The 14,804-nt window shown below is 38.3% G+C and overlaps 1 protein-coding gene across 2 annotated transcripts; it reads left to right on the forward strand.

Moving 5' to 3' along the window:
• The first annotated feature begins 15 nt into the window (after positions 1–15).
• ANKRA2 (ankyrin repeat family A member 2) lies at positions 16–12,324 on the forward strand. Of its 2 annotated transcripts, none has more exons than XM_080804782.1 (9): positions 16–341; positions 3,357–3,762; positions 4,411–4,569; positions 6,551–6,616; positions 8,696–8,793; positions 9,283–9,408; positions 9,711–9,777; positions 10,442–10,522; positions 11,804–12,324. In XM_080804782.1, exons 2-9 carry the CDS (start codon positions 3,678–3,680, stop codon positions 11,857–11,859), a joined length of 738 nt encoding a protein of 245 aa, XP_080660908.1. In that variant the 5' UTR covers positions 16–341; positions 3,357–3,677; the 3' UTR covers positions 11,860–12,324. The 2 variants fall into 2 exon arrangements, with proteins under 2 accessions (XP_080660908.1, XP_080660907.1); XM_080804781.1 differs by having other exon boundaries at positions 3,357–3,749.
• Positions 12,325–14,804: the final 2,480 nt, after the last annotated feature.

Consider the following 14,804-nt stretch of genomic DNA (forward strand, 5'->3'; position numbering starts at 1 on the left):
CCCGAGTGTCGCAGGGGCGGATCAGGAGGGCGGGGCGATGGGAGAGGAGGAGACGTGATCCGAGGGCCAGATGGGTGTTACCCTAGTGACCCAGAAGGGTCTACTAAAATGACCCAGTCTCTGTAGTATTCGGGCAGTAAAGACCGAGCAGCAGCGTTTTTTTTTTGAAAAACAAAAACTGGAAGGCCTTTCGGCTGCAGTGACGCGAAATGTTTTTTTGGCCAGAAACCGAAAGAAGAAATCGGAAGTGACGTCGCGGTCAAAACAAGCCGGGGTTTGGGGGCCTGCTGTGAATCTGTGGCTGCAGATGGAAAGGCCCCACTCGCTGTCGGCTGTCGAAGGTAGTCGCGAGGCCCTGCGCTCCCGCCCAGTCGGCCTCCCTCCCTTGTCCCCCTGACTCCCCGTCGTGGGTGAACCAGAGTTTCCTCCCGCGGTCCTTGAGCTGTGCTGGGATTTTTCGGGCAGAGTTGGCGGGTGGCGACCGAGCGGACTTCCCTTCCTACAAGTGTCCCCTCCAGCGAGCTTCTGTCCTGGGACGCTGGGACACCTGTCGCCTGTGAGGCATCATTCATTTTCATAGCACCTTCCTTTCCTTGTAGGACAACTTCAGGATTAGGAAGAACCGGGGGGCTCCTGTTACTAGGATCCACTGCGGACTAGCACAGTCGCCCAGCTTGTCTCTCCCTTCATCCCTGGGCTCTGACGGATCGAGGCGATCCTAGGCCATACCTCTTTTTCTCTCCGCCTCCTACTCTTGATCATGTTTCCCCTCTCCTTCTCCTACTCTTCAAAATCTTAGCTTAACCAGTCAATTTGGCTCTTCTCCTATAGAGCCGTGGCAAGACAGCGTTCTCTTTTCACTTCCTCCTTTCCCAGGTTCTCCGCTCAAAGGCCGGTAGTTCCATTCCGTCTATAAACCCTGACTTATGGTATGGAAGATGTTTAGACCTAGAAAGAGTATTAGATATGTCTGTTTCAACCACCTACATTGTATCGATTAATAACATGAGTTTCGGAAAACGTATGTGATTTTTCTTTCCAGGGTTGCACAGCTAGTTATTAGTGACGTTGAACATGCAAAGCCGAATCTAATTAGCAAGCCTTTGTTGAGCATCTTGCAGGGTCATTTTAGGATAGAAAAGAATATAAAACGATGTTCGTATTCAAATCGGAAAACACTTCTGGAACACCTGGTAGGATCAGGCTCTGCTTGTGTGCAGATTAGTAAGAGTGTTCTCCATCCTAGAGAAGTTTTCAGTTTCTTTGAAGTAAGTGGAAACTTTCAAGAGAATGATAAATACTAAAAATAGAAATAAATGCAGCGTGCTAAGAGAGCTCAGGGGATTGCATCTAGGCCAGCTCTGGGTAGGAGTCTGTGGGAGGTGCTTCTTCCCTCAGGAAGCATAGTTCACATCTTGCAATACATTTTTAAAGCCCTCTTCATTGCACTTCCATCCCTCTTTGAATCACAGCCTGGTTTCCTTCTTTCCTTTTGCTAAAGGATATTGACTTTGTTACCTGTTACTTTCTTACTATTATTATTACTACTACTACTACTACTATTTGTTATTTCTTCACCTCTTGTCCCTTGGAATTTTGGATTAGTTTAGTGCTGCTTCTTATTTTAGTGGTCAAGGTGCTCTATCCAAAGAGCTGCATAGGTCCTTCATAATGTATAAGCTCCCTTTTTCTTTTCTCTGTATAGGAAATAACAGTTAACTACCCTCACTACTCAAAGGATTGTTATAAGGATCAATCTTGGAAAATGTTTTAAAACTGAAAATAGTAGTTACCTATAAATGTATGGTTTGTCAACCTCTGCTCCACTGTAATCCTAATGCATTTTTCTTTTTAAATTCCAATTTTAAAAAACCCTGCATCCTCTCGAAATTTCTAAGGGGCAGTAAACCCTAACATGAAAAGATTAACTAGATGTTTTAATTTTCTTCTCCCTGTCTCAGGGATTATATGCATTGGGTATTTATAATCTTGAAATTCTTCATTTTTTTAGAATCAATTTTAGGTACAATAATGAAATTCTCTTGAAATTATGTTAACGTTCATAGGGAAGTGCCAGTGATTACTAAAAGCTCATTATAAAACAATAGTAGATGATTCTATAACAGTGTGCTTACAGTCTATGCTTTGAGAGTTTGCATTTATTGAATTCATGTCTTAATTATCTGTATTTGAAAAAAATCATTTCTTAACTTATACTTAATTCTTATTTCTTAATACTTATTATAAAAATTGAGATCTAAAAATTACAGTTTGGTCCTAATGTCCTAGAGATAATAAAGTACATGAAGCCAATCTATAATCTATGATTTCTATAGTAACAGTTTTCATAAAAACCTGTTTTAAGTTACTAACATTTGAACTGCACAAAAACTGTTAAATAAGTATATCTTCAATTTATCCAAGAATCACAGGTGTTCTAGATACTAATAGACATGGGTACAACATGAGTTCTATCTTAAATTCAAACTCAGAGCCATTTATAAGTATAGCATGTTAAAAGGTGAACTATAGGTAAGAGTTTAAAGTTTTCACATCAAAGTGTTTTACATGAAAGTTTTTCACATGAAAATGTTTTAGCCATTTTAATTTATGTAATGAACTCTTGGCACTTTAACATTAGAAGGTGGTTTAAAGAATCTAGCAATCAGTGAAAGGATCACTGACTTGATCTATGAAAACAAGAAATGTCAAATTTTTGAGAAAAAAATACTATTAGAAATTTTTTACAATGTTTTGTCCCAATAGGAACTAGCTTCTTTCCATCTTGATGAAGTGCCTTCAAGTCCTCTGTGGGCTTCTGCAGTAGCAGGAATTTGGGGTAGTTCTGGAGGCTGGGAAGTCTAAGATCAAGGTGGCAGCATGGTTGTGTGCTGGTGAGGGCACTCTTCCTGGTTCACAGCTGCCATCTGCTTGGTCTGTTCTAACTTGGCGTGTAAGAGCATGAATGTTTCTTTTCATTGTTACCTTGATCTTCTGTTCATTTGGCAATGTTCAAGAATAGGAAAGGGGAGAAAGAGTAAAATTGTTGAGACCTAGTGATGAAAGTGAGAATGTTACTGTATTTCATTTAGTCTTTACCAAGATCCCATGAGGTTAATGATGACACCTCCATTTTACAGGTGAGATTGAGGCTTAGAGAGGTTGAGTCATGCACAGGTGCACAGAGCTAGGAAGTGACGAAACTTAAATTCATACCCAGGTGTCTGCCTCTGAACATTGTATGCTTACTATTAGCATACTACTACTACTATGTGTAGGTGCTTATTAGAGCACTCTTTGCTTATTTTGTGTACTTTAGCTAAGTTGATACAATATTTTAAATTTTTTTCTTTCAGATTTTTCAATAGCTGAATTCCAAGAACACAGTGGATACCACTCCTATAAAACAAAGAGGAAATCATGAAGAAATGTTTTAATTATTGACACTACAGTTGAAATCATGGCTACATCAGCAAATCTGGATATTGGAGCCCAGCTGATAGTGGAAGAGTGCCCCAATAGTTACAGTCTAACTGGCATGCCAGACATTAAAATAGAACATCAGCTGGACTCGAATGCAGAAGAAGGATCTGCTCAGGGTGTTGCCATGGGAATGAAATTCATATTACCTAACCGATTTGATATGAACGTGTGTTCTCGATTTGTGAAGTCCTTAAATGAAGAAGATAGTAAAAATATTCAAGATCAGGTTAACTCTGACCTGGAAGTGGCATCTGTCCTATTTAAAGGTTGAAAGTTATGGTATAAATATCTGCATTTGTTTTTGTTTATTTTGTTTTTTGGTTGTTGTTTTTTTTTTCCTTTCTTGATCATGAGATTGTGAGTTTGGAAGTCATACTTTAATATGATTTGGAAGTCATACTTTAATACGATTTTCTAGAATCTCACCAAAACCAAAACTAAATAATTTCATGTTATTTGATCTCTATAAGTATATGTTGATTTTTTTAAATTTTTCTTGCTTGACCTTTGTTTATTTACAAATTCAAGTTTCTTATTGTACTCTTTAAAATGACAGGAGAAAAAAATTATTCGTGCCTTTTAAGAAATGAATTACCTTACTATTCCCTATTCCACAAGTATTTGATTGGCATCGCCTCCCATAGTTTAATGCATTGATGTTTTCTTCATATTGTAGACTTACTTTTACAACAATCTATTGAATAAAAAAACTAATCTCAGAATAAAATCACTCAAAATTAATACAAATTTTTTCTGGAATTTCCACTGTGATAATGCAGAATTTTTACAGCAAAGAATAATACCAGTTGAGAAACAGTTGAAGATCTACCTCATGTATTTCTTTTTTAATGTAAACATTGACATAGAATTTTGCAATGCTTTGTCATTAAAATATTATTTTAATATGTTTAAATTTATTTTACTTAGCTGAATGCAATATCCATACATCTCCTTCTCCGGGAATTCAAGTAAGACATGTCTATACTCCCTCTACAACAAAGCACTTCTCACCAATTAAACAGTCAACTACTTTGACCAACAAACACAGAGGAAATGAGGTCTCAACCACACCTCTTTTAGCAAATTGTAAGTATATCCCAGTAATGTATTAAAATATTCTTATTACTAACATAATGCTTTCAAGAGTTTGGCTTTGAAACATTTTCTTTAAATGCGTGTTTTATTTTGGAAAGCTTAAGTGATGTCTTAATAGTTCTAGTAATTTAAAATTTTTTTCACAATATTACCGCATAATCAAATATTTCATGTTTTAAATTTGTTAAGAACAAATACGGATTTTTTTAAAAAGGTTTTATTTATTTATTAGAGAGAGAGAGCACACACAAGTAGGGGGAGCAGGAAAGGGAGAAGTAGACTGTCTGCTGAATAGGGAGCCCAATGTGGGACTCGATCCAGGACCCCAGAATATGACCTGAGCTGAAGACAGATGCTTAACCACGCACCCCAAGAACAAATACAGATTTTAATACAGACTTTATATAGGTTTATATAAATACAGGTTTATATTTGTTTATACACATACAGATTTTATACAGGTTTTTTTTTTTTTTTTAAAGAGAGAGAATTGGGGAGGGGAGAGGCAGGGAGAGAGGGAGAGAGAGAATCTTGTAAGCAGGCTCCATGCCCAGCACAGAGCTGTCACCAGGCTCTATCTCAGGACCCTGAGATCATGACCTGAGCAGAAATCAAGAGTTGGGCACTTAACGACTGAGCCACCCAGGTGCCCCTACAGGTTTTCATTCTTTTTTTTTTTAAAGATTTTATTTATTTGACAGAGAGATCACAAGTAGGCAGAGAGAGAGAGGGGGAAGCAGGCTCCCTGCTGAGCAGAGAGCCTGATGCAGGACTTGATCCCAGGACCCTGCGATCAGGACCTGAGCCGAAGGCAGAGGCTTAACCCACTGAGCTACCCAGGTGACCTCAGGTTTTCATTCTTAAAACCTTTATAGTCTTACTGTAACAAACAATTTGTCATTCTGAACTTTGTCCACACTGAGACATTGTGAGTGTTTTTCTGTTCTTGGAGTGCAGGAAGTGCACAATTAATAATTTATTCAAGGTCACACAGCTAATTAGCCACAACTAGGTCTGAATTCGAGAATTTTTTTTTAAAGATTTTATTTATTTCACAGACAGAGATCACAAGTCAGACAGAGATCACAAGTAGGAAAAGAGGCAGGCAGAGAGGGGGAAGCAGGCTCCCTGCTGAGCAAAGAGCCCGATGCAGGGCTCGATCCCAGGACTCCGGAATCATGACCTGAGCCGAAGGCAGAGGCTTTAACCCATTGAGCCAGCCAGGTGCCCCTGAATTCAAGAATTTACTCTTGAAGTCATTTTTTCATTTACTACCTCACTCCAAAGTTAAGAAAAACCCATGGAGTCTTGAAATAATGATATTTGGGATTTCAGAGGACTTAATAAAAAGACAAAAGGTATGTCTTTGTGTGTTTTACACCCAACATCCTTACAAGTTTGAATATTGAGTTAGCATTTTAAAAATTAAATACTTAAGCCATCTCTTTGATTGATGGGATCATTAGCAGTTTGCATTGCTAATAGTTGATCATAACAGTTTATGTATTCATTGGTAACAATACTTTGTAGATGTCAGAATTGCCTTAAACATATATCAATTCTCAGGTACAGAATAGCTACTTGTAATGTTAGGATATGTGTATATATATATATATGTATATATATATATATACACATATATATATTTTTAAAGATTTTATTTATTTATTTGACGGAGATCTCAAGTAGGCAGGCAGAGAGAGAGGAGGAAGCAGGCTCCCCACTGAGCAGAGAGCCCAATGCAGGGCTCAATCCCAGAACCCTGGGATCATGACCTGAACCGAAGGCAGAGGCTTTAACCCACTGAGCCACCCAGGCATCCCTTTAGGATATATTTTAAGTTAAATTTTTTTAAACAATAAAATGAGAGGTTTTTTTTTAGAAAAGAGAATTGCTACACAAATATGAATGACATGACGAAAGCGTACTCTCTAGGTAGAAAAACATGAAGCTTTTTGTGGTATCTTTTCAGCTTTATCTGTTCATCAGTTGGCTGCTCAGGGAGAGATGCTCTACCTAGCTACTCGGATTGAACAAGGTAATAGCCTGTTTTTTTAACTGTGCTTAAAACATATTTAATTGGATTTATTAGATTTTTGTTGTTTTATTTTAATATAGGAAAGTATAAAGACAAAAAACAATAGTTGTATAATCTCACCAGGCACATAACTCCATAGGTAGTAAAAAAAATAAAGTACTACAAAGTACAAAAATTACAGCCTCCCTTACCACCTTTTCCCCAGAACTAAAAATTATAAATTTCTTATGTTTTCAGGAAACTCTTTTTTTTTTTAAAGATTTTATTTATTTATTTGACAGACAGAGATCACAAGTAGGCAGAGAGGCACGCGGGGTGGCAGGCGGGAAGCAGGCTTCCTGCTGAGCAGAGAGCCCGATGTGGGTTTCGATCCCAGGACCCCGAGAGCATGACATGAGCCAAAGGCAGAGGCTTTAACCCACTGAGCCACCCAGGTGCCCCATCAGGAAACTCTTTTAGAAAACATTCCTGTTGGGGCGCCTGGGTGGCTCAGTGGGTTAAAGCCTCTGCCTTCAGCTCAGGTCATGCTCTCGGGGTCCTGGGATCGAGCCCCACATTGGGCTCTCTGCTCAGCAGGGAGCCTGCTTCCTCCTCTCTCTCTGTCTGCCTCTCTGCCTACTTGTGATCTCTGTCTGTCAAATAAATAAATAAAATCTTTAAAAAAAAAAGAAAAGAAAACATTCCTGTTTATTTTTAGGGTTATGTATAAAAACATGCATTTAATTTTGGTATGTACACAAGAGGGAAAATATTATCACACTGCATTGCACTTTTTTTCACTTAATTGGAGATCTTTCCATATGAGCACATAAAGATTTATTTCTTTTTATTTCTCTCTCTTTTTTTAAGGATTTTCTTTATTTATTTTGAAAGAGAGAAAGCATAAGCAGAGGGGAGGGTCAGAGGGAGAAGGAGAAGCAGACTCCCTGCTAAGCGGGGGCCACCCCCCCACCAGACAGGACTTGATCCCAGGACCCTGGGATTATGACTTGAGCTGAAGGCAGATACTTAACCAACTGAGTCACCCAGCTGCCCCCATTTCATTCTTTTTTTTTTTTAAAGTTTTATTTATTTATTTGACAGAGATCACAAGTAGGCAAAGAGGCAGGCAGAGAGAGAGGGGGAAGCAGGCACCCCACTGAGCAGAGAGCCCGATGCGGGGCTTGATCCCAGGACCCTGAGATCATGACCTGAGCCGAAGGCAGAGGCTCTAACCCACTGAGCCACCCAGGCGCCCCTATTTCATTCTTTTTAATAGGTCCATAGTTTTGCACTGTATTGCTGCATACATACATACTGTATTTTTATTTTTTAACCAATCTCTTTGGTGATGGTTGATTTCAGTTTCTCGGTATTAAGTAACATTCCTGTTGGCATTCTTTTTATGTATAGTATAAGTTCCTACAAGTTTATTTGCTGGGTCAAAAGGTATATGGATTTTTCGCTTTTACGTATATTGCCAGGTATTTGTCCGTCCTCACTCCAGAGTTAGAGTTTGTATTTCCCCATAACCTCAGTGACACAAAGTATTATCAGATTTTAATCTTTGCTAATCTCATGGGTGAAAAATGGTATCTCACACTGGTTTTGTTTAGATTTTTTGAATTAAGGTCTATTTAGGCTCTTCTGTATGTGAACGGCCTGATATATATTGATTTATATGACCTCATCTGAATTTTAAAAATTCACTTTTTGTTACTTATGTTGCATATTTTTTAACCAGTCATTTTCCTTTGATTCTCATGTTTTCAGCAGAAGTTTAACATTCTGTAGTAGTAAATTTATTTTTTTCCTTGTAACTTCTGAGTTTTATATCCTTCTTCAAAAGGCTTTTCTACTTCAAGATTATAAATAATGGAGGAACACCTTTGCTTATTAGTTAATTAACTTAGTTAATTAAACACATGGAAGAAGAAGAAGTTAATGGTACAAACTCACATAATGGGACAGCAAATAAGTCAGCAGGAAGTGAACCTCATTGAGTAGTATAATCCACCTTTTAGAATGCCAGTATTTTCATAATGATATTAACAGATGGTTGTTAAATTAGATTACAAAAATTGTTTTTCTTTTAAATAGAAAATGTTATCAATCACACAGATGAAGAAGGATTTACTCCTTTGATGTGGGCTGCAGCACACGGGCAAATAGCTGTGGTAGAGTTTCTACTTCAAAATGTAAGGAAACTGCCTCGGAAAATGTATACATATAGTTACCTAAGTCTTGAGTAATGGTTTTGTATCTCCAGCCAACTAGATGTAATGGTAGAGGATCCAAAAAAGTTTTGCACGCTTTTCGTATTCTTGTGAAACGTGGATCTAGTTGGGCAGATAAGACTAATCATACATGAAACAGCAAGAGAGAATCTCATGCCTGGCTCCCTCAGAGTGCAGTGGGAACAAAAGAATGATCAGCATTGTAGGAGAAGCTTCATGGAGGAGATGTAACTAACTCCAGAGTGGAAGCATAGTTAGCCTCAAGATAGAGGGAGGAAGGAAGGCCTCCAGACAACCGTGATAATAAGGACATCCGTGAGTAGACGTTTGCATTATTAAGTGAAGAACATTACTTGTCCTAAGTACTGAACTGTAATTCTTATTGACAGAAATAACAGTATTCTTATTTAAATGAATTGAAAAGTCTTTTATCTCTCCTTGCCACTCTAGGGTGCTGATCCCCAGCTTTTAGGAAAAGGTCGAGAAAGTGCACTCTCATTGGCCTGTAGTAAAGGCTACACAGATATTGTCAAAATGCTGCTTGATTGTGGAGTTGATGTAAATGAATATGATTGGGTGAGTCTATAGTACTGATTTTTAAAATACTGTAATAAATCCTAGGAAATATTTAGTTTGGAGAGACATAAAAAATCTTACTAGACATTTGGAAAAATAGCTAATTAAACATGTAGAAGAAAAAGTGAATGGTATGAACTCAGTTATTCTGATTTAAATATTCTTCACAAAATATGAAAATTGCAAAAAAAAATTGCCTTAAACGACTTTTACATACCGTTTTTAGTAAAACATCTCACAGCAACATTAAATTATTCCACTCTTGCTCATCTTGAAAAACTAAATCACCTTTTCCTTTGCAGAATGGAGGGACACCTTTGCTTTATGCTGTACATGGAAATCATGTTAAATGTGTAAAAATGCTCTTAGGTAAGCCAATGAAAGTGATATTTAGAAAATACCATGTGAGGACTTTAATTTTTTTTTTTTAAGATTTTATTTATTTGAGAGAGAGAGAGAGCATGAAAGGGGCGAGGGGCAGAGGGAGAAGCTGGCTCCCTGATGAGCAGAGGGCCTGATATAGGACTTGATCCTGGGACTCCAGGATCATGACCTCAGCCGAAGGCAGTTGCTTAACCAACTGAGCCACCCAGGTGCCCCGAGGACTTTAATTTTTAACAAGCTGGCTGCCCTGGTGTCACTCAAGAGAATGACTAACTATTATTAAATATTGTTAACCCTGCTGAAGCACCCTCGGCCACAGAGCTACACATGGGAAAAGCAGCTCTGTCCTGCAGTACACCTGTGCTTGGAACATTTGTCCCTGTTGCTTCCTCTTGAGGATCATGTCTGAATCCATCGTTGTTTTCCTGTCCACAGTGTCTGTGGGCATAAGTTTTGTCTAAGGTTGTTGATGAGTTTCATCTGTTAGCGAGGACCCCTTTTTGTTTGAGGCATCCTCCCCCTGACCCGCCAAAGTGAATTCTGTGCACTCTTTGCTGAGGATCTGTCCTGCCGTTTGCACTGATCCAGTCACAGACAAACATACCTACATTTTCATTTTATTTATGCAGATTTTTCTGTTTTGGTACAGAAAATGGAGCTGATCCAACCATTGAAACTGACTCTGGGTATAATTCTATGGATTTAGCTGTAGCCTTGGGCTATAGAAGTGGTAAGTATTTTAGGACTGTCAGGTTTTATTTACTTTTTTTTAAAGATTTTATTTACTTTTTTTTAAAGATTTTATTTATGGGTGCCTGGGTGGCTCAGTTGGTTAAGCGACTGCCTTCGGCTCGATTCATGATCCTGGAGTCCCGGGGTTGAGTCCCACATCGGGCTCCCTGCTCGGCAGGGAGTCTGCTTCTCCCTCTGACCCTCCTCCCTCTCATGCTGTCTCTCTCATTCTCTCTCTCTCTCAAATAAATAAATAAATAAATAAAATCTTTAAAACAAAAAAAAGATTTTATTTATTTATTTGACAGAGATCACAAGTAGGCAGAGAGACAGGCAGAGAGCGAGCAAGGGAAGCAGGCTCTCCGCTGAGCGGAGAGCCTGATGGGGGGCTCAATCTCAGGACCCTGGGATCATGACCTGAGCTGAAGGCAGAGGCTTTAACCCACTGAGCCACCCAGGCACCCCTCAGGTTTTATTTTAATTGGTAAAACTCTGTAAACAGTACAGACTAGTGGACTAAACTGTTTTCATCATTTGTAGTAATAAATATGGCATGTTATCCTAACTCCTAACAGTAACTTTTAACTGTGGGCAAAATCAACAAATTCTTGCAAAGTCTGGAAATGAGTTTGTTACTATTAATTGACACCAACCCAAATAATTCATTGCAAGAGTACACACCTATTTACAGACAAGAGTTTTTTAACATTTTTGTAGCAAATTACTTATAAAATGCTTTATAGTTCCCCATTCTCTGTTCCTTAGAACACACCTTGTACGAGAACAGAATCCAGGCACTTGGACGATCACTAAGTCAGTGACAGGCTAAGTTTTAAGTGCACTAAGTAGTGTATTGCAATCTTACCATCCTCAGAAAATGGGTATATCCTCAGAATAGGGGTATTTCCTATATCCTCCTCAGTATACTGAGGAGTATATCCTCAGAATAGGAGGAATAACTTTATTTTATTTTACTTTTTAGTATTTTTTAAAGATTTATTTATTTATTTGACAGAGAGAGAGTTGTCACAAGTAGGCAGAGAGGCAGGCAGAGAGGGAGAAGCAGGTTCCCTGCTGGGCAGAGAGCCCAATGCGGGGCTTGATCCCAGGATCCTGGGATCATGACCTGAGCCGAAGGCAGAGGCTTAACCCACTGAGCCACCAAGGTGCCCTGAAATAACTTTATTTTAAGGAGAAGTTGATGTTAAGTTGAATTTGACAGTTCTGTGTAAAATTTTATGATCAACATGCTGTGGTCTTGATAACCTGTCTGTTCCAGTTCAACAGGTCATTGAGTCACATTTACTGAAGCTGCTTCAGAATATCAAGGAATAGACATAGTCATCAGGAAGTGTTGTCTGCCCTTCCATTTACTTTTCAGATCTTATAAATGATAGTTTTGTTTACTTATAAATTTTTACCTCAGTTGCAAAATTTACTGGTTTTAGTAAGTTTTAATATTCCTCTGAATAATTCACTGGTTTATAATAAAATTAATGTTGATGCTTTTTTATAAATGTGTTTTACTGCATATTTAAAATTATAAATTAATGTTTTGTGACATGTAAATTTTTATGGTACAGATAGTTATCTGGCTTTGTATCAAGTGCTGTAATTTAACATTTTCAAAAATTATTCTACCCTGTTCATCTTCACTGTTGTATTAACTCATTGACTTCACACAGGTTTGCTATAAATCTAAAGGAAAAAAATTTGTTTTTGTTGAATTTAAAAATGCACAGTGTGATTGTTTACAAAATGATGTTATAAATAAATAAAGTACTTTTTGTGTTAGTTTGCATGGTAGTTTTTTTTTTAATTTTTAAATTTTTTAATTAACATAATGTATGATTAGCCCCAGGTGTACAGGTCTGTGAATCACCAGATTTACACACTTCACAGCACTCACCATAGCACATACCTTCCCCAATGTCCATAGTCTATCTACCCTCTCCCTACCCCGCTACCCCCAGCAACTCTCAGTTTGTTTTGTGAGATTAAGAGTCTGTTATGGTTTGTCTCCCTCCCGATCCCATCTTGTTTTATTTATTCCTTTTCTACCCCCCAAACCTCCCACGTTGCCTCTCAACTTCCCCATATCAGGGAGAGCATACGATAATTGTCTTTCTCTGATTGACTTATTTCGCTCAGCATAATACCCTCTAGTTCCATCCATGCCATCGCAAATGGCAAGATTTCATTTCTTTTGATGGCTGCATAGTATTCCATTGTATATATATACCACATCTTCTTTATCCATTCATCTGTTGATGGACATCTAGGTTCTTTCCATAGTTTGTCGATTATGGACATTGCTGCTATAAACATTGAGGTGCAAGTGCCCCTTCGGATCACTACAAATGTATCTTTAGGGTAAAGGGTTTTTGTTTTTTTTTTTAATTTTAGTTGATTAAAATTGATTACGTTGAGATTTTTAGTTTAATCTTCTGTCCTGCCAGGACACTGCATTAGATCAAACAGTATAATTAAAAGAAATCAAATGTAAGTCAATCAACAAAGACTTAATTGTCATTTTTAGAAATATATTTAGAATATTTTTCTCTTGTAAATAAGTTTTTCAGGAGGAAACATTAGTCCTTCAATAAAAGTCAGATGTTCTTTAATTCCACTAAAGGAGCACTATAAACTTGTGTTACACCAAAATCTGGAAAAGAGCCATGGGCTGGAATTTTGCTTGCCCAATGAGTGTGAGACTAGCATTAAATTATTTCATCTGGAAAACAGATGTTTACCTTGGTTATGATACTTGGTTTGTAAACCATATAAATTTCATCTAGTTGAAGCAAAAGGGAATTATGGAAAGACACAGAATGGAGAGGAAAGCTAAAAGAAGCAGGCAATACAAAGGAAGAAAACTAGGCCAGGGATCTCAATCAGGAAATCAGGGTCAATTGTTTCGGATGCTGTTTTGGTAATGTTTAGCTTAAAACCCCCTTGTTTATCATTGTGCTCAAGATTTAAGTTTCTAGGAGTGAGAAATCAAGGATGGGATATAAATATACTGCTACACTGGAGTTGGGGGGAGAATGGGAATGACTGGTTAACAATCCACCATCGCCCCCAGACTTCTGGAACACAAGAGGCAAAGCCTGCCAGAAAGAAAACCCCAGAGAAAGGAGAGAAAAATGATGGCTGTTCATTCCAAAGGCCATCTAAATAATATGTGAAAACAGCACTAGTGTTTCACCCATTGTCAGGCATAGATTTTAAATCGATTTTCCAGCACTTCTGATTGACTTATCTAAAATATTAACCCTTCCATTTGGTTCCTTTTCTTGTTAGTGGTACATACCCACGAAGTGTTAGTTCCTGTTCTTAGTATAAGGTAAAACCCAATGATCTATTTGGGCACCTCAGTGTGTGTGATGCTTACAAGTGCTCTCCACAGCTGAAGAGCTGCTCAAAGGACTTAGGCTGGGATGGAATCTAAAATAATCACCTAACTCCTACTCTGATTCTTAGATCAACAGATCTCAGAGAATATCTTAGAGAAAATTCCCCTTTCCAATTCTGTCATCTTTTAGCCTCAGGGACCCTGGTAACAAACGCCAGAAAAGTCCCTTAAGAAGTAGACACTAATACAAGTTAATTAGAACAACAGGAATGATCCTTAAGAAGCAGTTGTAAATTCCTCTCTTAAAAATCAAATGCCTTGGGGCGCCTGGGTTGCTCCGTGGGTTAAGCCTTTGCCTTCAGCTCAGGTCATAATCCCAGGATCCTGGGATCGAGCCCCACATCGGGCTCTCTGCTCAGCGGGTAGCCTGCTTTCCTCTCTCTCTCTGCTTGCCTCTCTGCCTACTTGTGATTTCTGTCTGTCAAATAAATAAATAAAAATCTTAAAAAAAATAAAATAAAATGCCTTTGGGGTGCATGGGTGGCTTTGTCAGTTAAGTGTCCAACTGTTGGTTTTGGTTTGGGTCATGATCTCATCAGGGTCCTGAGATCCAGCCCTGCATAGGGCCCCCCTGCTGAGCACGGATTGGCTTGAAATTCTCTCTCCCTCTTCCTGTGCCCCTTCTCCTGCTTGTACATACCGTGTGTGTACTGTCTCTCAAGCAAATAAAATATTTTTTAAAAAATCAAATACCTTTTAGGGAGTGTTTACTGACTGTACAATATTTATTCATGCCTTGTATACCAGACACTGTGCTTGATATGAGGATAAAATACTGAGTAAAAAGACACAGTCTTGCCATCAAAAGAACTCACTGCCTCATGTTAGGGCTCATTACCACCACCGTGTGAAGGACATTGATAAT

Source organism: Martes martes (assembly GCF_963455335.1).
Source record: "Martes martes genome assembly, chromosome: 5".
NCBI classification, from domain to species: domain Eukaryota; kingdom Metazoa; phylum Chordata; class Mammalia; order Carnivora; family Mustelidae; genus Martes; species Martes martes.

Excerpts from the sequence above, each read along its gene's own strand:
- ANKRA2 (XM_080804781.1), top strand. The coding sequence starts at position 3,461 with ATGGCTACATCAGCAAATCTGGATATTGGAGCCCAGCTGATAGTGGAA. Across the intron at positions 6,617-8,695 it reads AGCTACTCGGATTGAACAAG|AAAATGTTATCAATCACACA; the intron begins GTAATAGCCTGT and ends TCTTTTAAATAG. Across the intron at positions 10,523-11,803 it reads AGCCTTGGGCTATAGAAGTG|TTCAACAGGTCATTGAGTCA; the intron begins GTAAGTATTTTA and ends TGTCTGTTCCAG.